Source organism: Orycteropus afer, unplaced genomic scaffold, assembly GCF_000298275.1.
Source record: "Orycteropus afer afer isolate SDZICR_OR568_19922 unplaced genomic scaffold, OryAfe1.0 scaffold00002, whole genome shotgun sequence".
NCBI lineage: Eukaryota > Metazoa > Chordata > Mammalia > Tubulidentata > Orycteropodidae > Orycteropus > Orycteropus afer.
In genome coordinates, this window is record NW_006921589.1 from 10,456,699 (window position 1) to 10,480,868 (window position 24,170).

General features: G+C 57.5%; 1 protein-coding gene across 1 annotated transcript in view; it reads right to left on the reverse strand.

The window, feature by feature from the left end:
- Nucleotides 1-1,565: 1,565 nt before the first annotated feature.
- SPEG (striated muscle enriched protein kinase) overlaps nucleotides 1,566-24,170 on the reverse strand; it is a 67,664-nt gene continuing 45,059 nt past the window's right edge. The window contains exons 14-41 of the mRNA XM_007958152.1: nucleotides 23,884-24,003; nucleotides 23,529-23,633; nucleotides 22,774-22,980; nucleotides 22,317-22,440; nucleotides 22,034-22,209; nucleotides 19,203-19,315; nucleotides 18,558-18,726; nucleotides 18,251-18,347; nucleotides 17,923-18,123; nucleotides 16,683-16,740; nucleotides 16,040-16,117; nucleotides 15,755-15,933; nucleotides 15,194-15,220; nucleotides 14,367-14,519; nucleotides 13,918-13,960; nucleotides 12,867-12,935; nucleotides 10,684-12,637; nucleotides 10,293-10,424; nucleotides 7,063-7,179; nucleotides 6,698-6,865; nucleotides 6,482-6,604; nucleotides 6,141-6,308; nucleotides 5,435-6,020; nucleotides 4,745-4,984; nucleotides 4,438-4,661; nucleotides 2,874-2,949; nucleotides 2,462-2,611; nucleotides 1,566-1,758 (exon numbers count right to left, since the gene is read on the reverse strand). Coding sequence (XP_007956343.1) covers nucleotides 1,566-1,758; nucleotides 2,462-2,611; nucleotides 2,874-2,949; nucleotides 4,438-4,661; nucleotides 4,745-4,984; nucleotides 5,435-6,020; nucleotides 6,141-6,308; nucleotides 6,482-6,604; nucleotides 6,698-6,865; nucleotides 7,063-7,179; nucleotides 10,293-10,424; nucleotides 10,684-12,637; nucleotides 12,867-12,935; nucleotides 13,918-13,960; nucleotides 14,367-14,519; nucleotides 15,194-15,220; nucleotides 15,755-15,933; nucleotides 16,040-16,117; nucleotides 16,683-16,740; nucleotides 17,923-18,123; nucleotides 18,251-18,347; nucleotides 18,558-18,726; nucleotides 19,203-19,315; nucleotides 22,034-22,209; nucleotides 22,317-22,440; nucleotides 22,774-22,980; nucleotides 23,529-23,633; nucleotides 23,884-24,003 — 6,050 coding nt within the window. The remainder of the gene's footprint in view (nucleotides 1,759-2,461; nucleotides 2,612-2,873; nucleotides 2,950-4,437; nucleotides 4,662-4,744; nucleotides 4,985-5,434; nucleotides 6,021-6,140; nucleotides 6,309-6,481; nucleotides 6,605-6,697; nucleotides 6,866-7,062; nucleotides 7,180-10,292; nucleotides 10,425-10,683; nucleotides 12,638-12,866; nucleotides 12,936-13,917; nucleotides 13,961-14,366; nucleotides 14,520-15,193; nucleotides 15,221-15,754; nucleotides 15,934-16,039; nucleotides 16,118-16,682; nucleotides 16,741-17,922; nucleotides 18,124-18,250; nucleotides 18,348-18,557; nucleotides 18,727-19,202; nucleotides 19,316-22,033; nucleotides 22,210-22,316; nucleotides 22,441-22,773; nucleotides 22,981-23,528; nucleotides 23,634-23,883; nucleotides 24,004-24,170) is intronic.

A 24,170-nucleotide genomic window follows, 5' to 3' on the forward strand; every position in this document is an offset into this window, starting at 1 on the left:
GGGGAGGCCTGGCTTCCTCCTCACCCTTCTCAGGACAGGACAGCTCAATTCTAGGATCCAGCGACTATTCCCATTCCATGGTATTGCAGGGGAGTGGCTAATAGTCAGCAGGGTAGGGGCCTTGACACCAGCAGATGCCCCAGCTTGCCATGAGAACAAAGAAGCCCAGGCTGATGTGTTTCTCAGCCCCAGGAAAGTGCCCATGTGTGGCCCCAGGGCAGCAGACCCGGCTGACTGCAACACTCAGCTCCCCTGGGCAGCTGGTGCTCATGTGCTGGTTTCGTTCCAACACTGAGACCAAGAGCTCGGGCTGCCCTGGGTTCTTCTGCAGCCCTTCACACCACCTGCTCTTGCCAGTCATCATCATGATGAAACCCTCTCTGCTCTGGGGGTCAGGACTAGAGCTGGCCTGTCTCCTGGGCAGTGAAGGTGCTTTGACCTGGTCCATTACACAGGCCCAGCATCCCCCCAAGATATGACTGGGGGGGCACAAGAGGAGGTGAGGGGGCTACAGAATATGGTTGGAGGGTTGGCAGGGGACTCAGTGCTTTTGCCAGGATCCCAGAAACTGCAGGAGATGTAGACCAGGAAGAGAGGGGAAGGACTAGTAGAAGGTACTGAGAGTCCCAGGCTGTCAGCTGGTATATCCCCAAAGGTGTGGCCAGGGGGCCTTGGTGTTCATTGGCCCAGAGAAGGCTGAAGTGCCCTGTTCCAGGACTCAATGCTACGCCCCAGCATCCCTCCCCACAGACCACACATAACTCCTACTGCTTGCCGTTTTTATTTTCCTTGTGACAGAGACAGACAGACAGACAGCTGCACAGGCAGCTGAATGGCCGAGGGGATGGTCAGGACAACATGGGCTATAGGGACTGAGTGGAAGGAAAACTTCATGAAAGTCAATAAATAAATAAATATGAATGGGAAGAAAGTCAATGGCCATGAAGGGGGCAGCGGGGACATCCCTGGGCCAGCATTGGAGTGCCAGAACCCTCTGCTGCGTGGCCATTCCCCTCCAGCCTCCCTCACCATCCAGGCTGCTGCTTCTCGGAGACTGGCAGCTGGCCAATCTGCCCTACCGGGTCCTCTCTCCTCTCCTTCCCCATCTCTCCCGTTGCCCTTGTCACGGTCCTGCTCTGGCTGTGCCCTGTCCCTGCCTCACTGACACCCACACCCAGCCCTTCACCCAGACACCCTGGGCTCCCTTCCTCCTCTCACACGCCTCAGCTCTCCCCCATGCACTGTCCCTCCCACCCCAGAACCTTCAGAGGCTCCCCTTTCCCATTCCTCGCCCTCTCCTCCTCACTTCCCTGTTCCACTCTTGCCCTTCTTTCTGCTCCCACCCATGCCCACCAGCCTGGCCAAAGGCTCTCCTGCTCTGGCGGGGGTGGCGGCTGGCCCAAGCCCGGGCCTCTGTCCCACAGGTCCATGAGGTAATAGCCCTGCCGGATGTTGCTGCTGGTGGTGTCTGAAGCCCCGGGCCCATCTGGCTCGGCGTGGGCCCTGGAATGTCCTGCAGCAGGAGCGGAGTCGAAGCCCCGGAAGCCAGGCTGTGATCTTGGCCACTAGGGGTTGCCGGGGTAGGACCGGAGCAGCACCTTGTGGCGGGTGGCAGCCTCTGCCCGGCGGCGCCGCTGCTCACCCAGGAACTCCTTGAGCCGGTTGGTGGTGAAGGTGAGCGTCTGGCGGCGCAACTTCATCAGGTAGGCGTCCTGCAACCATGGGTGGGCCAGGCAGTCCTGCAGGGAGGGTCGGCTCCTGCCAGCCAAGCCAGGGCAGTGAGCGGGGAGGGACGGCTCCTGGAGACCCTTGTCCCAATCCTGGCTGCACCCTGAGTGTGTGATCTCACACTAGTCTGAGACTCAGTTTCCCCATCTCTCGAATGAGTATGGTAATTCTGACTGTTCTTGTAGGTGCTCTGGTGGCGCTGTGGTTAAGGCATTGGGCTGCTAACCAAAAGATCAGCGGTTCAAACGCACCAGCTGCTTCATGGAAGAAAGATGAGGTGGTCTGCTTCTGCAAAAATGTACAGTCTTGGAAACCCTATGGAGGTTGCCATGAGTTGGAACGGACTCAATGGCAGTAGGTTTCGCTTTAGTTTCATAGTCCCTACCATTAGCGGTAGTAGTAAACTAACTGCCATCGAGTTGATTCTGATTTATGAAGACCCCATGTGTGTCAGAGTAGAACTGCACTTCCTAAGGTTTGAAATGGCTATGACCTTTTGGAAGTGATAGCCAGGTCTTTCTTCCGAGGTGCCACTGGATGGATTTGAACCAGCAATCTTTTGGTTAGGAGCCGAGCACTTTACTGTTGGCACCACTCAGGAACTCCTAGTAGCAGCAGCAGTCCATCATTAGGGGCAGGGGAGGAGTCAGAGATGTGTGGCATGGGCTGGGTGGGGCAGTCTGAGGCCAGGGGCAGGTGACACTGGGGGCCGCCAGGTGTGGGCCCTACTCACCATGGATGCACTGAGAGGACCTTTCGCAGGAAGAGGGTGGCACTCTGGGAGGTGTTGGGGTACAGCTGGAAGGCATCAAAACGGCCCCCCACGATCCGAGCCTCTGTCTCCTGGGGGTCTGACTCATAGAATGGGGATCGTCCACTGAGCCTATTGTGGGAGACAATCTGGTTGGCACACACGGACCCAGGCCAACTCCCAAATGATGGAGACATACGTGTGGGGGAATGAGTGCCACCCAGTCTCTGGGTGTGTTGGAGGGCGGGAACCGTAAGAGAGTGTGTGTGTGTGTGTGTATGTGTATGCACACGTGCATAGGTAAGTATTGGGGGTGGGAGGAGGCAGGCAGGCAGAGGTGGATCCTGGAATCCCAGTGCCGACGAGAGGGCTTTGCAGGGCCCAGGGCACTCACATGATGTAGGTGAGCACGCCTGCTCCCCAGATGTCCGTGGCAGAGCCGATGGGTTCTCCTTTTACCATCTCAGGAGCTGATGGGAAACAGAGGCCAAGCTGATCCAGCGTCCCAGTGGCAGGAGAGTGAGGAGAGGCAAGGGGAGCCCCTCCCGGGGGGGTTACTGAGAGCAGGGAGCAGGGACAGTGCCTGGGTCACCAGGCCATACGGACCACCAGAGCAGCAGGCCCTGGGCACCAGTGAGCAGGACAAAAGTGGGGTGGCTGCCAGGGTTTTCCCCAGGGTACTAAAGGAATCATTCTCAGCACTGAAAAGTGGGGTCCCCAGGACTCCAGAGGGGCTGAGAACCAGGGTAACCAGCTCCCTCAGATCAGCTCTGAGGCAGGCACCCATGACAAAGAGTATAGCGACACTGAGATCTTAAGAAAGCCTTTGGGTGCCCCGCTGCCTGGTTTTCCCTCTTTGAGCCTGGCCCCTTCCTAGACATGAGACCCTGCCTGGGAGCTTTACGACATCTCGCTGGCTATCCAGTTCTGCGTCTGAGAAGTTCAGCTTGCAGAACAGAGATAACGAATGGAAAGCACTAGACACTCAACAGGAAGTTAAATGGTGGCTGTTTCTCCTTATTTATATAAAATAACAATTCAGTCTCTCTGTTGTTGTTGTTATGTGCCATCGAGTCAGACCTGACTCATAGCGACCCCTCCTTGGGTTTCCGAGGCAGTATCAGTACAGAAGTAGATTGCCCAACCTTCCTTCCAAGGAGTGGCTGGTGGGTTTGAACCGCCAGCCTTCTGGTTAGCAGTCAGATACCTTAGGCACTATGCTACCAGAGCTCATCAAATCCTGGCTCTACCATTTATGACCGTCTGATGTTGGACAGCAAACTTAACCTCACCACACCTCTGTTACTTCATCTGTAAAATACCCCCAAAAAACAAACCAGTTGCTGTTGAGTCAGTTCTAACTCATGCAACCCCCCCGTGTACAGAGGAGAACCGTTCTCCACAGGGTTTTCATGGCTGTGAGCTTTCAGAAATACATCACCAGGGCGTGCTTAGGAGCCTCTGGGTCTCTGCGTGGGCTTACAAGATGTAACAGGTTTCGGTTAGGAGCCGAGTACATTAACTCTCTGCACCACCAAACCAAAAAAAAAAAAAACTCACTGCCATTGAGTCGGATCTGACTCAGCAACCCCTCCTTGGGTTTCCGAGGCAGTATCACTATGGAAGTACATTGCCCAACCTTCCTTCCGAGGAGTGGCTGGTAGGTTTGAACCGCCAGCCTTCTGGTTAGCAGTCAAGTGCCTTAGGCACTACACTCCAGCAGGGACTCAATCTCGAGAGGTGGGGGCAGTGTTATGTCATTCTCCAGAGATATTGTAAACATCAGTGAAAAAAAAAAGAGTAAGGGACTTGGTTTATCACTTAGTATATAGTAAGTGCTTTGTAAGTGGCTGAGTGAGACCCCTCCAAGGGCGTGGGTGAAATGGGGGGAGCCCTGGCTATTGTCCCTCTGGCAGCACCCATCCCCCTCACCCCCCACAGCAGCCTAGTCTCCTCACCCATGAACTCCAGCGTTCCTGTGCGGTGGCCCAGGGGCCGCAGGGCCTGGGGGTTGTAAGGCTGGGCACTGCCAAAGTCCACTATCTTGAGGGCATTGTCAGGGGCCAGCAACAGGTTGTCGGGCTTGATGTCCAGGTGCAGCACGTGGTGGCCATGGAGGTAGTCCAGGCCCTGGAGAAGCTGCACCACGTAGGTGGCCACATCGTCCTCCGAGTACCGGAACCTGGGGGGAGGGGGGTAAGAGCCCAGCCCAGTGGGGCCCAGTCCAGCTTGGCCCTGCCCACTCCCCAGGAGCACCCCAGCTACCTGTCGCTGAGCCCACAGAGCAGCTCCCGGTTGCCACAGCTCTCAGCAATGAGCACGAGGTAACGCGGGGTGATGTAGGCCTCGTGCAGGGACATGAGCCGCTCGTGGTGCAGCTTCCGCAGCACCTCGTACTCCTGCAGGACCTGCTGCTTGCCCTCAGCTGCGTAGGGCACGATCTTGGCCACAAATGTCCGGCCTGTGGTGTTCTCCCGGCATGCTCGCACTACGCCAAAGCGGCCCCTGTGCAGGGGAGGCACCGAGGCTCAGAGGTGAGGAGGGACACCTCCATCATGAGGGCTAGAGCAGGGACTCCTGGGGCAAAACTGGCTCTGAGTGTGGGCTCAAGTTGAATCCTAGGAACCTAAGTTTGAATCCCAGCTCTGCCATGCTCTGCCTCTGTACCTTAGGGGACAGATAGGATAGCCCCTCTAGCCTCAGTTTTCCCATCTGTGAACGGGTGATGATACTAATGCAATGTCTCCCTCTCAGAGCTGTCATGAAGATTAAATGGCATCATATGGCTAAAGGGCTTAGTACAGTGCCTGGCACAAAGAATGCCACAGTGCTAAGGACTCAGAGCTCAGCACCTCCCTCCCCCATCCCTGGCCAGGGCAGCCGGCCTTCTCTCCTGGGTTCCCTACATCCCACCCCTCCCTCTGAGTCCTCCTCCCCTGCCCCAGCCCTGCTTGCCTGGCCTTCTCCTCCAGGAAAGTATAGGGTTTCTGAGGGGGGCCCTGTCGAAGTGTAGTACCCTCTGGCCTGGGGGAGCTGACTTCCTCCTTGGCTGGACTGAAGCTCTTCACAGTCACCTTGGTGGGCTCAGGAGGGGGCTCAGGGGCTGGGGGCTCGGGGGCTGGTGGTGCTGACACAAAGGAAGTCACCACATACTGGGGAGCCAAGGAAGATGCTGGCTTAGCCCCTTGAGGGGTGGAGGCTAGGGTTCGGGTCCCAGTTTCAGGGATGGAAGACTTGGGCTCACCAGGCAGGACCTGGCCATTGGGTGGGGTGGGCTCTGCTGGCCGTGTAGCCATCAGACCTCTGTGCTTTCGTGGGGGGGTTTGGGGCGGTGGACCCACGGCCTTGAGTGAGGATAAGGCCTGGCTGGGGGGTGCTGAGGGAGAGGAAGGGCTGAGAGTGGCTATTTGGGAGGCTGAGGGAGCTGGGGTCAGGGGAAGGGATGGGGCCAGTGAGGTAGGAGAGTCAGGAGGTGGGGCCCTGGCTGGCCCTGAGGTAACAGGGGCGTCTTGGAGAGTAGCAGATGGCAGAGTTGAGGAATCTAAGTGGCAAGAAAGAAAATCTTCATCTTAGCGCTCGGGAGGCCAAACCCCAATGCTCCAAGGAGGGGTGGCCCCAGGTGCAGGGTCTCCTTCCCTCTCCCAGCACCCATCCCACTGACCTTGTGTGCCCCTGACGAGGACCTTCTCAGAAGGATTGCTGAAGGGCCCCTGCCCAGCACGGTTGACACAGGCCACACGGAACCTCACGGTCATGCCGATGGGCAGGTGGGTCACGTTGTAGTAACAGTCAGAGATGCCCGAGCTCACGGGGTGCCAGGCTGACTCCCCTGAAGGCAGCATGAGGGAGGGACTCAGGCCACTGAAGGGGTGGCCAAGCTCTTGGTGCTATCTGTGAGGAGCCTGGGGAGGGGACTTCTCTCCTGTGAGGGCACTTGTCTCCCCTCAGCTGCTGTCTCCCCGGGCTTCTCCCTCTCCCTCCTGCCCTGTCCCCAGCCCTCACCATCCACACGCCGCTCTAGCGTGTATGTGCAGGGTGCCTGGCTATCTCCGGGTTTCCACAGCACCAGCGCCGTGTCCTGGTAGACCTGGGGTACCTCCGGAGGTGTGAGCTTCCCCGGGACACCTGCAGGAAGAGTCCCAGTGAGTCCTATGCCTTGCCTTGGGACCCATCCCTCCCCTGCCCCACACACCATCACTACACCCCGTCCCTGCTCACGGGCCACGGCGACGGTACAGGAGCTGGTGATGGAGCCCAGGGCGTTGGTGGCTGAGCACTCGTAGAGCCCCGCGTGCCTCTTGCCTGCCCGAGGAATGCTCAGCAGCTGCCGTCCATCTTTGCAGGACACGATGACCACCGAGGGCTCTGACCGCAGGGACTGCTTGTCTGGGGGCAGGAGGGGCAGGAGGGGCTGCTGAGTGAGGCAGCACAGGGCATCCTTGCACAGGCCCCATCCCCAGAGCAGCCCTGAACCCCACCCTAGCCCCCCAGAGTGTAGCCTGTCCCATCCCCAGGTCCTGGGACCATGTGTCCACTCCTCTCTGGGGGGAAGCGGTGATCTCGGACATCTGGAGCATCTTCACCTTTCATCCAGGAGATGTGGGGTGCAGGGCAGGCCGCCGGCAGACAGAGCAGAGTGGCTGCCTCTCCCTCCAGCAGCACCTGGTCCTTGAGTTTGATGTGGAAGACCGGGGGGAAGTCTGGAGGTAGAGCAGGGGTGGCGTGGGTACGCAGGGAGCCTGACCCATTCACCACTCAGTGAGAGGAGGCGTGTGAGGGCTGTCACTGCCCCAGGGAACAGAATGAATGGTTGTCTCTTCCCGGTGGGATGTGGGGAGTAGAAGCCCACACCAGGCCCTGCAGCATCTTCCTTGGGGTGAGCATCAGTTCCTAAGACTCTTACTGTGTGTGTACTGATGACTGAAGTCACTTGGTAACCACCTAGTGTACCTCTGTTTGTAAATGGCTTAGAGCAGGGAATTCTAAATACCAGCTCTATATGCATTTGTTAAGGAAAACAAAAGCAAATAGATACTGAAAAGCTTCAAGAGTCAAGGTCCTGCAATGCCCACTCCCTTTGGGTCACTGCAGGGCATGAGAGAGGAGAAGCAGAAAGAACAAGTGCCCTGAGCCAAGACAGGATTCTCCGGAGACCAGGGGACTCAGGATACCCAGTCTCAGAAGATCCCGCGTGAAGGCAAACCTCGGGCAGCCTCCGGAAATGTGTCAGCTTCCTCTCCTTTCTCTCCTGGGGTCTAGGGAGAGCTGCCTAGACCTCCCCCACACTCCTTCAGGTCAACTGAGGGGCAAACTTTTGAAGGGGCAAGAGACAGTGTCTGCGACCCCGGACGTCTGCCCTCTCAGAAGCTCCGTGTCTTGTCTGTAAACTCAGGGTTGTTTTGAGAACTGAAAGAGGCCCGGAAAGAGGTTGCATGTGCCTGATATTTAGGAAATGTCCACCAGCTGCTCCCAGGGAGGAAGATGAGGCAATCTACACCCATAAAGGTTTTCCGCCTTGGAAACACAATAGGGGTCACTATGAGTCGAAATCCACTCAATGGCATTGGGTTTGGTTGAATAAACGTTAGGCTTCTTTATTGTTGCAAAGAACTGTGGAGGCACAAGGGTTAACCACTCAGCAGCTACCTGAAAGGTTCAGAGGTTTGCAGCAGAAAGACCTAGAAGTAGCCTCCCATAAAGATGACAGCCTGGAACACCCTATGGGGGCAGTTCTCCTCAGTTACATGGGGTCACTGTGGGTTGAAATCAACTCAACAGCCCCTAACAATATTATTTATGGCTGTTCCTATTATTATCTCAGTCATATGGCTGGTAGAGCCAAGAGCAGACCCCTGAGACAGGCTGTTGCAGCAGAGTGGAGAAGCTGCCTTCCCAGCTGGCTGGTCAGGGCCTTTGGGGAGCCTTGGGAGGGGGCCAGGGCCTTTGCTCTGGTGCAGCCAACCTGTGGCTCCCAAGGGCCACGAGGATTTGGGTTCGTACTCCCTGGGAACATCCTTCTAGAATAATCGCAGTCTTGTCCTGCCTATACCAAGGGAGAGAGGGATTTTTTTTTTTTTTTTTAACCTGAGCCCCGAGAGCTGGGGAGAGGCCGGGACTCCTGAGAACTCAGCTGCCGCCAGTCTGAAGACCAGGCAGGGTAGGGGTGGGGACTAGCTAAGCAGGAGAGGTCTGCCCAGCAGGGGTGCAAGAATAGCACAGCAGGACCCCTCCCATTATACCCCAGGGTTCCCCAAGGAGGGGTCCCACACAGAGGCACCAACTTCATGTGAACAGTTTCATCAATGGTGGCCTCCAGACCATGTGAGGGTACTGGGTCAGGGGCGAGTGAAGAGAGGAAGAGGGTGAAAGGTGACCCTGGCCCAGCTCGGCCAGCCCCACCCCCATCCTTGCAGGAGCCAGCCCTACAGGGAGGGGGAGGATGAAGTAAGGGGACTTGCCACCTCGGCAGGAAATCAGCTGCACCAGCAAAATGGAGCTGGGAGGGAGGCCCCAGGTGGGCTGGGATCAGCTGTCCCCAGGCCTCCATTCTGGCTTATCGCTCTCTTTCCTTTTTCTGACACTGCTCTTCCTCCAGCTGGCCTTCCCTCCCTCCTCTTCCCTCACCATAGACCCCACTGGCCTCTAGAGAGCTGCCCCAGCTCCCCGGGCCTTGGCTAGACACAGTCCCCTCAGGTCCAGTGGGGTTGAAGCTGGAACCATTCTGAGGGTTTTACCAGGAATCAGGGAAGAGGAGAACCGGTGACTTACAAAGGTCCTTCACACCCTGGCGTGGGGGCTGTTCCTTTCCTGCTGGGGTGCAAAACTCAGTCTTCCACCTGCAGATCCTGACCCTTTTCAAGTGGGGGATTCGGGGTGACCAGGTGGAGGATCCCTCCCACCCTGTAACCCCAGGACACTTGGACCGAGGCATACTCCTAGACTCCCTGCTCCTGGTGGAAAGCCCTGAAGGCTGCCTTCTGTGGGGGGCGAGGGGCAGGGAAGGGTGGTTGGGTGCTGGGGTTGTACAGAAATGGCGAATTGAGTCAGCGCAGATGTCGGCCTGTCGGCTGAGGGAGAAAGCGGACGCTTTCGGGTTCACGTTCACACATACATAGATTTGAGAGAAGACTCTAGGGGCAGGGGAGCTCCTTTAACTACGAGCCATTACACAGGCTTCAGATCTCCCACTAGAGGAAGCTAGCCAAAGAAAAGTCTCAGGACTGTTTCCTGAAGCCATTTTTGGGACCTGGCTCCACCCCTCTGTCTGTTCCTCTTACCAGCTCTGTGACTTGGTCAAGTTACTCAGTGTCTCTAAACCTCTACTTCCCCTTTTGTAAAATGGGGATGATAATAGTTCCTAGCCAGTGTTGGGCCTTGGGAGCATAGTGCCTAAGGCACTTGACTGCTAACCAGAAGGGTGGTGGTTCAAACCCACCAGCCACTCCTCAGAAGGAAGGTTGGACAATCTACTTCTGTAGTGATACCACCTTGGAAATCCAAGGAGGGGTCGCTATGAGTCTGGTTTGACTCCACAGCACACAACAACAACAACAACAACGACAAACCAGTGTTGGAGAACTGAATGAGGCAGCACTTATAAAGTGCTTAATACAATACTTGGCATCGTCAAAGAAATGGCAGGTGCAGCTGCTGTGGTTTTCCTGACTCCAGACCCTTTCTAGCACTGCCCAGGCTCCCCAGGGTGATCCGGCTCCCCACCCCCACTCTCAGGCCTGAGGCTTCTCACTTCCTTCCCGGGGGCGTGTATGTTTGCTAGGTGAGGGGACACTCATCCTGCCAGAGCTCCTATTACCTGACTCACTGCGCACGTACTGCTGACCCAAGTCCTCCTGGATGCTGCCAGAGAGGTTTGGCTGGGACTGCCCCTTGTCCTTCCTCAGCCGAGAGAGACCCCAGCGGAGCCGGCTCCGGCTTTCCCCTGGAGCTGTGAAGACCCAGACCCAAAAGTACATGCTCAGTCAGAACGTGGAAGCCCTCTGCCCCTTCACCCAGAGAAGGCTGACAGTAGACGAGGACTCGGCCCCACCCCACCGCCGCCAGCCTCCCTCCCCTCCAGCCACCATCCCATCCTCTTTCTCGTTGCCTCCTTCTAGAGCCCCCTAACCTCTTCCCCACTATGCACCCATCAGCCCAGTCCGGCACCCTACTCCATCCACCATCTTCTTCTGGCCGCCCTTCCTCACCAGAGGAGCCGGATGTGGCGCTGGCTTCGGAGCCCAAGGATTCTGCTGACGGTGTGGTGGCGCCGGCCTGGGTGGCCAGCTGGTTGTGCGCGAGGCCGAGACGCCGCAAGCTCTCACCCTCGGAAGTGGCCCTGCGCAGCCGTCCGAACAGCGGCGTGCTACGGCCCGACGCGCCTCCCGAGTCCTCGCTGCTGCCACTGCGCTGCAGACGGCTCGAGAGCCGCTCCAGCGTGGAGCTGAGCCGCCGGCGCACCGCCAGCACCGGGGAGCCTCGCGCAGAGCTGCCGCCCTCCGAACTCTCCCCGTCCCCGCCGCGGCTCTCCCAGGCCGAGTGGCGCTGCGCGGGCGGGGTCCGCCTCAACCGCTGGGACAGCGACAGCGACAGGCGGCGGACGAGGCCAGGCTCGCCGGCAGCCCTGAGGTCCTGCACTGAGCGCGAGCGCTCCTGCCTTCGCACCAGCTCCAGTGGCGTCCCCGCCGGGCTGGGCCGGTACATGCCGTCGTCGTCCTCGGCCCCGCGGAAGGGGCCGCGCTCTTCCGAGCGTGAGCGGCTCAACAGCCGCAGCCCCCGCGACAGGGGCGACTCACGGCTGCGCTTGAACTTGGCCTCGAACACAGCTTCCGACTCCAGGTTCTCGATACTGCCGCTTAGGCTGCTGCCTGGCCTGGGGGGCACCTTGGGTACCACTGCTTTCTTGGCCACCCCTGGGGGCGCTCCGGCTGATGGCACGCGCTTCTCGGGCGCTCCAAGGGGCGGGGAGGCCACCCTGGCGAACACAGCCGCGTGGGGTTTGGGCTCCGGCGAGAGGGCCGGGGCGTGGCCCGGCACCTGGAGCGACTGCATGATCTGGGCGTAGGGCGTGAGCTGCGGCGCGGGACTGGGCAGAGTCGCCGGGGGCTGCGCAGGCTTGGGAGCCCGAATTGCTTCCGGCGTGGGCTTGGGGGTCCTCTCTTGGATCGGCTGGGGTGTCACAGGCTGTGGGGCGCCACTGCGCATGGCAGTGGGAGGTTCTGCAGACTTGGGGGCACTGGGCTTCGCGGCGCTTGGCCGCGCAGGGCTGAGCGGTTGGGCCTCGCTGAGGGCGGACAGGGAGGGGGACTCCTGCAGCTTGCGGGCCCCTAGGCGGGCCACAGGGATTTCAAGGGGTGCCCCGGCGCGGCGATGCCGGCCCCGGGGCTCTGCCTCCCCCTGCGAGAAACTGCTGCTTTTCTGCAGGCCCCGCGCCTCAGGCGGCGGCTGGTGGTGGGGCGCCGCTTCGCTGGAGGCGGCCCTCGCCAGCCGGGGGTCTCGGGCACGGCCCCCTAGGCTCTCCAACAGGGGGCCCCTGAGGCCGCTGACCTTGCCGTCCTCAGGGGCTCCCCGCAGCAGCCGCTGGCGCAGGGCCTGCAGCCTCTGGGCATACTCGCCCTCCCCTAGGCCACCCCGGGCCAGGCGCGTGGCCCCCGGGCTGGGGCTCCGGCGCTGCGGCAGTTCCACAGACGCGGCCTTGTGCAGGCTCCGGCCTGGTTCCCGCGGCCCGGCCCGGGGCAGGGCGCTCTCAGCCGAGCTGCCCCTCCGGAGCTCACCCCGCCTAGGGCCAGGCCCAGTGGGGGACTCCTGGCCTGGGGAGGGGAGGGCCTGGGGGCTGAGGGTCTCCTGGTCCTCAGAGGGAACCTTTCCCTGCTCCTGCCAGTCCATGGGGGTGGCAATTCCTGCCTCTGGGGTTCCCAGGGCCTCATCCTCAGTGGGAATGTCAGTGAGGGACACCCGGGAGCCTGAGAACTCGGGCTGCAGCGGCCTGGGCACTGAGGGCAGTTCCTCCAGCTCTTCCTCTTCCGAGTCCGAGGAGGACGACAGCCCCGCACTGGGCAGTGGGCGTCTGGGCACAGCCACCCACACCTGCTCCGGGGGGGCCCGCAGCAGCTCAGGGATGGGGCGCAGTACCAGGTGGCACTTGTAGCTGACCTGGGAGCGCTGGAGACAGAGCACCAGAATCAGGCCTGGGGGGGGTCCCCGGGGCAGGGCTGACCCACCCAGGCCCATCCCAACTCAGACATTACCCCAGGAAAGAAGGCCAAAGAGGGCAAGAGGGAAGCTGGGAATTGAGAAAATAAAAAACAGCCACTAGAGGAGCAGGAGGGTTAGAGAGGAGCTCAGAGGATGATAAGGTGCTAGGCCAGATATGGGCCTACGCCAAACTCACCTGCCACCTGCGTCGGGAGAGGAACAGCTTCAGGTGATCAGTGCTCACCTCTGCGCCCTTTGCCTGTGACTGCAAACCGGGGAAGGAGAGCATGAGGGAGAGTCCTGTCACCCTAGCCTCTCAAGGTTTGGCAATGGAGAGACAAAGTCCACAGTAGGGGCAGTGGTTGGAGCAATATCGAGCCTGGGCTCCTGGCGGTCCCTCTCCCTTGGGTCTGGCATGGAACTCCCATAGTCAAGGTACCCACTGGTAGAAAAATCCCCTGAACCTAAGTGAAGAGGCAGAAAACCAGGGGCCCCAGGGGCCAGTTTCTGCTCCCCACAGGGGGCTTGTACCAGGGCTCCAGGCCCTTTCTAGAATAGTGGGTTCCCTGGTGGTCTTTGCTCAGGTCCTTGGGCACCAGCAAACTTCTTAAGTCCCTGGCTTGGGCCTCAGCTCCCAGACCATGTCCTAGGACCAGAGTCCCAGCCACCAGGAGACTTGACAGCCCAGATGCCTCCCTCAGCCACCACCAGGCTGTCCCTTTCAGGGTAAAGTAGAGCCTGGAAGGAGGCTCTACTCCAAGGACTGCTGCCAGAATGACCTCGCCCTTCAGTTGACCAAGGCTCAGTGGACAGTTCATTCAGTCCCTCTCTTTAGACTCATTTACAGAACTCCCTGTGTTCTGGCTTTCAGTCCCACGGTGCTGGGCTTTGCAGATGAAGGAGAAACCTGCCCACCAGGAGGTGCTCCTAACACGTGGGACCAGTGTAGGAAGGGGATAGGCACACAGACTCAGGAGGTCCAGGGCTGGTCTTGAGAGCTAGGGGGAGCCTAATGAGCACCTGGAGTCCATGACACCCCAACTCCATCACTGATTGGAACCTCAGTTTCCGTAACAACAGAATGGGAAGAATGATACCTAATACCTTCCTTTGCAGAGCTAACAGATCTTGTGTGTAAAATGCCTATTGCGGTTACTGCACATTGCAGGTCCTCAGTAAATGGAGCTGTTAATAATGTTCTCTCTGCCTCCATGCCCTGTACCACCCACTTTAAGAGATGGACTCACTTTGAACCAAGGATGTTCTAGGGTCTCCTCTGCCGTAGGCCTCCTGTAAAGGAATGAGGGTTGAGAAGGAGCCAGAAGGGCTTTAAAAGCCCTAGTGGCACAGTGATTAAGGAACTCAGCTGCTAACTGAAAGATTGGCAGTTTGAACCCACCAGCTGTTCTGTGGGAGAAAGATGAGGCAGTCTGCTTCAATAAGGATTTACAGCCTTGGGAAGTCTAAGAGGGCAGTACTACTCTGTCCTTACAGGGTTGCTGTGAGTTGGAATCAATTGGATGGCAATGGGTTTTTAGGAAGGCTTTCTCATGCAATCATTCCTTCATGCAGTCAGTCATTCAATTAATGTTTGAGAAACAATGGCTTCTAAGGAGTTGGCAGATTGAATGTCTAAGGGGCAGAGGAGCGGAGGATGCAATGGGGGCAATGGGGGCTCCTTGGGCCTTGTACTCACAGGCGGTCCTGCACCAGCACTTTGATGAGGAAGCCCCGGGCCTCCCTGCTTAAGCTCAGGAATGTCGTCTCCTCAAAGGCCACATTGTAGTTTCGGATGTTCATCAGTGTTGTCCGATCATTTTCCCCAACAAATGGGGAGATTCCCGTCAGACTGCAGAGGTGGAGGGGACTGTGGTGAGAGCTAGGCGGGGCCTTGGGCTGAGGCAGAGACTAAAGGGGGGGGGCGAGTGTAGGGACAGAGCAGGGGACAGGTGGAAGTCCTGGGGTTCACCCAGAGGCTGAGTGAATCTGGGCAGAGGGAGGATGGCAAGAAGCCAAAGCTTTCAGACCCTTGCCTATCCTACCCCCAACCCCACCCCCGATGGGCTGGAAGGCAGTACCACCTTAGCCCTGAGTAACCAGCTGTGGCCTCTCCATGAGACAAAGAGTCTGCGGGCTAAGAGGACATGCCCACCCTGAGCCTGAGCCCCACCAGAGCTTCTAGACCATGTTCTGGGCACTCAGGGCCTCTTAATTTCCTGCCTAAATGGCACTCAGCCAGCATAGGCCTCCTTCCAGCCCCCTTCCCAAGTGTGCCACAAGGGAGCCCACCCCCAGGCCCGAGGGCTGGTTGTTTATGGCGTGGACAGAGCTTAAACATGCAGCCTGGGGTGTCCGCACTCATGCACGTGAGGCCCTGTGCAGTGAGGAAGGAGCAGAGGTAGGCGTGGAAGAGGAAGGGGATGGCTGCAGATCTCAGTGGCACTGTTGCCCCAAGGCCCTGCAAATGTTAGGGGTGGGCTTATGAGGAGGCTGCCATGGGGCCCTGAGGGCAAGAGTCCTTACCAGAGGAAGGCCACGACACCCACGGGCCTGCGGGGAAGGAGAGTGATGGTAAGAGAAGAGTCTGTCTCCCGCTGGAAGTGAGCCGTTCTCTGCTACCGTTAGCATGAGGGAGACGTGGCCTCCCTGTGAGCTCCAAGTGACAGAGAGCCCAGGGATGCCTCCTTCAGTGAGGACCCTGGACCCAGAAGTTCAGACATGCCTGGAGGAGACAAGGGCCATGGCAAGGCCAGCCCGGGAAGCCCAGAGGAATCTTGGGGCTACCAGGGCCATGTCTTCTCACAGGGGAGACACGGCAGCTGCAGAAAGGGAGGCTGGCCCCGTGAGGCCCAGCACCCAGGGGAGACAAAAAGCTAGGGACTGACAGGGCTGAGGCACTGACTAGTCCAGGGCTCATATGAGTAGGAACCCCCCCCCCAAGATCAATGCAATGCCACCTGCTGGTTGTCCAAGAAGAAGGAACCCAGGCTTAGAAAAGCTCTTCTCTAGCAGCAAGCAGGTCCCCCGCATAGCACTGACGGCAGCTGCCTTGGCCCACCCCAGCGGCCTGCATGCCGATGTTACCAGATGTCAGTGACGCCGGACACGGGGGTCTGGTTGACAATCTCGGGAGCCACAAACTCAGGTGTGCCATATTGGCAGTACTGGGGCTCTTCTGGGGTCAGCTCCTGAGCATTCCCGAAGTCACAGATGCGCACCTGTTCTTCCCGCTCAGCACCGTCCCAGACCAGCAGGTTCTCAGGCTGCAGGACACAAGGCAGGGTGTGGGAGCTAGGTGCCGAGGAAGAATGCCCAGCAGCTTGGCTTCCACAGGGGGCTGCCCGCTCCCCAGCCCCACCTGTACCTCACCTTGACATCCAGGTGCAGCACATGGCTCTGATGCAGGTAACATATTCCCTCTAGCACTTGCCGCATATACGTCCGGATCTATAAAAACAAGGGGTTCAGAGTCCATGGAGTTAGTGGCATGCTCTATTTAATTACTTTCAGAGCTGAGACAAGAGGTCAGGCCATGCCTGACGTTGAGTCACAGGTTTGGAGTTGCTGAGATTCAGGGCTGCCACGTACAGCTGCACAGGTTGGACACAGCACAATTCTAGGGTGGGACCACTTACCTTGTAATAACTAGAATTGTACAGTATACCTACCACCCGTGCAGCCCTATGTGGCAGGAGTACAGAGAGACTAAATGGACATGGATAGGTGGAGGCTCCTTTTGGGAGAAATGTTTGGGAAATATTTATTTGAAAAAGACTGGGAAATAGCCAAGTTAGGGGCTGGAGTGAGTATGCTGAGGTTTATAGAGGGTAGTGCAAGCCCCAGACAGATGGGGTTCTGGTCTGATCTGTTGCCTGCCTAACTGTGCTCTCCACCTCCACCCCTGCCCTCTTTATGGGCACAGATGGCATCCCCAGGACCACCTACCAGTGCTCACAGCTTAGGGGGGTGAAAGCAGGTGCCCAGCCTCGTCCCTGCCGCCTGCTGTTCTCACCTCGGACTCACACACGGTGGGTTTCCTGGCCATTCGCTCCAGCAGCTCCTCTGTGCAGCTACAGCACAGCTCAAGGAGAACAGAGATCAGTGCTGCAGCCTGGCCTGCCCCTGGCAGTGCCCTCCACTCCCTGTACTGAGTGTCCTGGCTTGCCTGCCCTTCATGCACATCTGGTACCAGCCAGAGACTGTCCTCCCTCTCCCCTGTCATCTGGATATAGAGATGGGACCACCTGACTCAAACAACTGTGGGATCTTGGGTAAATCACTTAACCTCTCTGAGCCTAGGTTCCCTCAGGTATGACATGGGGATATCATCTCCTCTCCTGCCCCCCTTGCAAAGTATTTATAGGGATCGAATTAGAGCACACTTTTGTTGACTGTGAATGGAACTTCTTGACTCTATTTGAAAATGGCTCAGAAAGTCAATGAGATAACCATTTTGCTGAGGGCGGGGTTTGAGCAGTACAGACTGGGAGGCCGGTGTGCAGGACACAGTGCCCTGCTAGTCAGTGTGACAAGCTCACCGCCCAGCAGCCTTCCCACAAGGTGCCTTTGTTTCACCATAGCTGTTATGAAAGAGTAAAAGCTGGGCTTTTTATGAAAGGAGCCTCCCAAATAAAGTCCGGCATTAGTGCTCTCAGGGTCACATCACTGTTCAGATAGACTCTACTGAACTTTGTGACAGAAACCATATGCCATCTGTTAGCTGTGTAACCTCAGGCAAATAATTTACTCTCTCCATAGATTTCTACATCTGTAAAATGGGGAGAAGGACATTCCATGAGGTATGTGCACATGGGAGTCCCTAGGTAGTGCAAAGGGTTAAGCATGTAACTGCTAACCGAAAGGCTAGAGGTTAGAACCCAGCGAGGCACCTTGAATAAAAGGCCTGGCTATCTGCTTCAGAAAGGTCACAGCCTTGCAATTACTCCAGAGCACAGTTCTCCTCTGTACACATGCGGTTGAGTCTAACTCCACTAGAGGGCAACAGGTATGGGGTTTAGGTGGATATAAAGATTAGATGGGCTCATATCTGTGAAATGCAAAGACCACCACCAGGTGCACAGTAAGTGCTAAGGAAGTTTAGCTTAAAAAAAAACAAAACTTTAAGATGCTAGTCTTTGCACAGGTCTCCAAACTTATCCCTACAACTGTCAATAGGACAACTTTGTAAACTGTAAAACATGTTGCCAATAAGGCACGTGTCCCCCCCTCAGTCCTCATCGATCCGAGGATACAGCTCGGTGACAATGACCAGTCCTCGGCGTCTCTCGAAGGCCTCATGGAAGTAGAGGACGCAGTCGTGCTGCAGCCGGGCCAGGAGCCGGGCCTCCCGTCGTGCTGATGCCTTTGGCTTGGCCGTGCTGGGGATGAACTTGGCCGCAAACTCCAGGCCGGAGTTACGTTCCACCACGCGGCGCAGGTAGGAGAAGGCACCCCTGGGTGACACATGGAAGGGAACAGGGATGGGGCTTAGCCGTCACTACAGGCCTAGCTCTCCACCCAGTCCTAGCCCTCAGACCCAGCCCTGAGCCCCAGACACCATGTCCCCGCCTCGCCCCACACCTGCCGATCTCCTGGTGGATGTCATAGAAGTCACTAAGCCTCCTTCCCCGCTGCTCCTCATCTTCCCCAGCCCCCTCAACTTCCATAGCTGTCGGAACTGGGGAAAAGATGTCCTGGTGTTAGGAAAGGGGGCCGAGAAAGGGACAAGACTGGGGCAGGCAGGGACAGATGGAGAAGATGGGACTGGGAGCATGAGGAGGGGTGCTGGCTTGGAGGGTGCAGTGGCCACAGAGGGAGGGCCTGGGTGGGGCAGTGCCAGGTTCCTAGAGGTGGGTGCTCTGCCCTTCTTCTCTCAAGCCCAGCTCACCTGGACGCACAGCCAACTCGGCCTTGCAGGAGACCTCGCCTGCCAGGTTTCGGGCAGTGCAGGTATAGACGCCTCCGTCCTGGGCCCCCGTGCTGAGCACCACCATGGAGCACTCGTTCTCCTCGTATACAAAACTCACGTGGCTGCTCTCTGCCAGCAGCATCTCATCCTGAGGAGTTGGGAGTTACCGCTAGCCCCAACCAGGCTTCACCTCCACACTGGAGACCCAGCCTCATCTGTCCCTCAGGGCCGGTAAGCTGCCTAGCCCAGGCCCACCCTCACTGCCCCTGGGCAGTGCCTTCCACTGCCTGTACTGAGTGTCCTGGCTCATCTCCACCCAGGGCCCGGCATCACCTCCACTCCAGGGGATATGTCCCCTCCACTCTGATCTTCCACTAACAGCCCTGAATCCCCCTATTAGTTCCCCAGCTCCCCAATCTCCCACCAGCGTCACAGAGAACTCCTGTCCACCTCCTCCTCCCAACCACTGCTTTGTCAAAGTCTTTCCTCTTCTCTGCCTGTGTTCCCCTGGAGCCTCCCAGGATCCAGATGCAGTCTCTCTCCCCCTGCCCTCAAGAATCCCCTCACCCCCAAGGGAGCCCCCCATCGTCAGCCTCTCAGGCACCTCAGTATTCACCCCCTGACCTTGTACCACATGACGTCTGGCAGGGGTTTCCCCTCCACCACCACAACAAAGCGAGCAGTCTCTCCAGCCCCCACCTCCACGTCCTCCATGATGGACTCAAACCGTGGGGCCTCTGAAACACACAAGGACAAGGCGGGTGGGAAGGGCATGTCACCAGGCCCGGCCTCCTCAGCTCCTCAGCCTCTCTCCATCTCGCTCAGTGACTGGCTCAGGGGAAATCCCACCTCTTAGCATCCCACTACTGGGCTCTCCAACTCAACCCCTGAGAGCTCAGAGTTCCTCGTCTGGACCACCTGCCCCTCCTGCAAGTCCGAACGTCGTGTTCTCCAAATCCCGGAAAAATCAAGCCGGAGGGTGCAGGCTTGGTTTGCCTGGAGTGACCCTCTGTTAAAGCCTGTCAGCTTTAGTATCAGGAGATTTTCACGCACAAAAGAAAGCTGGATTTCCTGCCTCTCCTAAGAATTGAGGACTGGCCCTCCTATGTCAGCTTCCTTCACTGCTTCAGTCATGGTGCTGAGTGGCTCAACGCTGCCCCCTATGGGTGGTCGCTCTTCCTCACAGTCCGCTCCCAGCAGCCAGTAGCTTCACTCATTTGGCCTGTCTGTGCCCTGAATGGGACTCTCTCTATTTTAATGTTTTTCTCTTTAAATCTTACTTAAATGTTTCTGGGGCCTTCTACCATCTGAGAGATGACAAGACAAACAAGCAGATATAACTCCCAAATATTAGCCAAAAACCTAAACACTGATTCTAGGTTTCATTTCTCCCACCTGTGGCTATGATTTTTTTATTCTTCGCACATATCACGTGGTCATAGTATTTCCTGGTAAGACCATAACCAAACCCACTGCTATCAAGTCATTAGCACATAATCATCCTATAGGATTGAAGATAATTGCTCCACAAGGTTCTCAAGGCTGTAAATCTTTATGGAAGCAGACTGCCCCATCTTTCTCCTGAGGAGCGGCTAGTGGGTTCGAACCACCAACCTTCTGGTTAGCAGCCATAGCAGCCAAATGCCTTAACCACTGGGCCACCAGAGCTCCTGCTTCCGGGTAAAGCAGCTTCCAATTCCCACGAAAGGACTGAATACATATTAAAATGCACTTTGCAAAGGAGCCAGTGACATCCAGGTGACCCCTTCCAGAACAGGGGGGAAGTGATTGGAGGAAGAAGCAGAGGACACTGGGTACGGACCACAGCCCACCACAGGCACATAAGTTGCTTTTATTGTGAGGCGGAGGGCATTGTGGGAGTGAGAGACCTACAGTGGGTAGATGCAGGGGCCTGCCTTGGTAGTTAGGGGAGGTGGGGCACAGAGGGAGGGATTATAGGCACCAGCCCCAGACCTGTCCTAGCACTGGCCAGTGGAGAGGCAGTCTCCTTGTCACTGTCCTAGCCGGGTGAGGCTGCAGGGCTCCAGATGGTCAGGGCTGCCCCAAACCCAAGGACTCCTGCATCTGGAGAAAGGATGGGTCCTGCAAATGGTCTTGTCAAAGAGGAAGGTGACAACTGGGCCGGGCCACCAGAGTAAGCTTCATGTCATCACAGGGGTGAGGATATCCCACTGTCCCCACAGCAGGGCCAGTAGGGTCCCCATCTCCTCATATCCCCTACTGCCTCTTCTCTACCACTTTCAAGAAGACTCCCCTCCTCTCTCGGAAGGGGTGTTGGGTGGCACCCCTGTACATTTAGCTGACTTAGGACCCTAGCCCTTAGTCTGCATGGCAGGGTCAATAAAGATCAAAGCCCAGGAAGCTTCTATTGGGAGCCAGCAATTAAAAAAAAATGTACATTTACCCACAAGAAGACTGCATGTGCTAACTAAAATGTCACTTTCTTTGCATTTGGTTGGAATTATATCTACTCAGCAGGTAACAAGCTTTAGCTCACGCTGTTCCGAAATTCTGACTGGCAGTTACATGTGTCTAGAGTTAATTAACAACCCAGAAAACAAAACAATTACTTCTGCATGTGTGCTATGGTTTGGGAGAGTCCGTCTTTAACATTACTGAGGAGAAATTACAAAAAGGTTGGGAGGTTCTGTTAAACAGGCTCCTGCCAAAGGGCAGCCTGGATCCTCAGAGCTGGGAGTCTGGTGAGAAGAGGCCCTCACTGGGGCTCTTGTTAGTTTTCGGAATCAGCTTGGCCTTCCTCTGCTTATTATATCCGACATGCTATTTACTGTTGGGTTTAACACAGGCGCTAAGAGCACTCACTGCCTTTGGAGTGAGGCATCTGAGCTTGCATTCCAGCTCCTGTGCTTCCTAGGATGTGCGACCTTGGCCCCATTACTTAGCACTTGTTAAGCCTCAGTTTCCTTATCTATACAATGGTAACAAAAACTGATTCCACCTCATAGGGTTGATGTAAATACTAAATGATGTGATGATCACACAGTGGTTAGCACAGAGCCTGGCACACTCCACATTCGCGATAAATATCTTACTAGTATGATTACTGATACTGGTGTAAGGGGCCCTGGTGGCATAGTGGTTAAAGCATTCAGCTGCTAACCAAATGGTTGGTGGTTTGAGCCCAGCAGCTGCTCCATGGGAGATGAGGCAGCATGCGTCTGTAAAGATTTATAGCCTTGGAAACCCTATGGACAGTGCTACTCTGCCCTACAGGGTTGCTACGAGTCAGAATGGACTCAATGGCAGTGAAGAGGTAGGACTGGTGTGATTATAACCATTAGACAGACGGATCTAGGAGGGAGGATGTGGGATTGGTTCCCCAGTAGGCATAGGCAGGTGTGTGCACCTGGGGGTGTGAGGAGAGGGCTGGGAGCCTCGGAAAGAGGAGAGAGGAGAAAGCCCACCTCACCCACCTGCCAGCTCCAGGGTGACAGAGCAGGCCTGTGTGCCGTGGCGATTGCGGGCTGTGCAGGTAAGGGGCCCCATGTCTCGGTGGCTCACGCGACAGATCCGAAGACAGTACTGATCATCATCTGGCTGGCTCAGCTCGTAAACACCGGCCCGTGCCTCTAGGAGGGCCCCTCGGCAGCTGAGGGACAGGTAAGAGGGAAGTCACCCAGGATCCAGCCACGGGGAGGTCAGCCAGCTGAGGCTGGGCTGCCACAGTGGGAAGCAGGCATGCAGGGTGGGGCGCACCTCCTCCAGACGACCTGGGCCTCCACATGGTTAAAGGTGACGGTGATGCTGGTGGACTGCCCCTCCACCACATACACGATGTCGGGCTTATCCAGCACGGCAGGGGCCTCCTCCAGGGGCGGGCCTGGGAGGAGGAGAGCTCAGGCTCTTGCTAGACTGGATGGAGGTCCTTAGCTCCCAACCACTGATAATGAGGCTCAGAGAGGTTTAGGAATCTGTCCAGGGCACACAGCCAGGAAGCAGCAGAGCTGGGATTGGAACCCAGAGCCTCCGCTCTGCCCACCGAGTCAGGTTGCTTTTCAGGAGTGGCAAGGAAACCCACTGATAGGTCAGGATCCCACCCAGCTTCCTGTTCCCACCATAGTTGCCATTACCCAGAGCAGCCTGGACTAGCATACGGGCCTGTGAGCAACCACCAAGGACCCAGCTCCCCACCCACAGGAACACCCAAGCTCACCACGCTCCAGCAGCTGCACGGGCTCCGAGGGGGCCGAGGGCTTGCTGCTGCTCTTGCCACTGGTACTGAGGACCCGGAAGATGTGCGGGACTCCCTTACGCAGCCCCATGGCTGCCCATCCAGGCTCCCGCAGGCCCGTGGCCAACACCGTCCACTGGTCCATACCCAGCACCTGGTGCTGCACCGTGTATGTCAAGGAGTCTGGGTCTGCCAGGGGGAGGTGGCTGCTAGAGGCTGACATGGCTGGGATGTCACACACACACACACTCCCGCCCCCACAAATCGGCTGGTCTGGGACCCTGGAACTCATTAGTCTGTTCTGGACCTGTGTCAGTTTCTCCTGTTGTTCCTTGTCTGCCCTTCCAACCACAAGCCTTGCCAGGCTCTGGAACCACAAGATACCAGGTATGGGGTTCAGGTATAGGCACAGGGGCTTCCTACCTTAGGCAGGGAAACTGAGGCATAGAACAGGAAGAGAGAAGGTATCCCCAGGATCACAACCCAGGCAACCAGTACCTCACAGAGGCCACAGAAGAGAAGGGAACGTGGTGGCACCCCACGCCCCCTTCATCCATGGAGAGAAGACAGAACAAAGCTGCCTCCTGGCCTTGCTCCCAGCCCTCCTTCCACTTGGACCCAGCCCACACCTTCTTGGGGCCTTGTTCTGCCACTCCTGCCCACTGCCTGGGCCTGCCCTGTCCACACCCTCTTCCCACCCTCTCCCCACCCCATAGTGCTGTGTGGCCCTGACCCACCAATGGCCATGTCCAGACTCCTAGGGGGGTTCCATGTGAGTGTGATCATCCTCCCGGTCACAGCTACTACCTGTGGAGCACCATCTGGAGGGCCTGGAACCACATCTGAAAGGCACAAGCCGGACGTCCACTGGGTCCTTTAGAACCCAAAGGCTACACGGGGCAGGGGACTGGGGCCCAGGGGCACAGCCACAGGGGCAGGGCCAAGGCCAGCTGGCTCCCCAGAGGACCACTGCTCACTTTCTTTCCCAGAGGGGAAAGGAGATGGTGTGCAAACTCTATCCACACCGAGCTCCAGAGGCCACCCCACCCCTGCCTGGGCCTGTGGACCCAGCTGACCAAAGTGCTGTCTCACCTGTGACATAGAGGTGGGCATAGCAGGCAGCTTTGCCCAGCTTGTTGGCGATGACACTTTTGTAGACACCAGCATGCTGGGGCCCCACGGCAGGGAACACCAAGCGATGTACATCCCTGTCTGGTGGGGGAGGAGAGTGACACTAGGCCTGAGCCAAGATGATACTTGGAGGGGTGGGCCATCACAGGCCTGCCTTCTCACCCCCACACATTGCAGCAGGGAGGCAAGGGGAAAAGGGTTGGGCAGGCTGCAAGAAGTGTGTTCACAGTGCAGCTAAACCCTGAGTG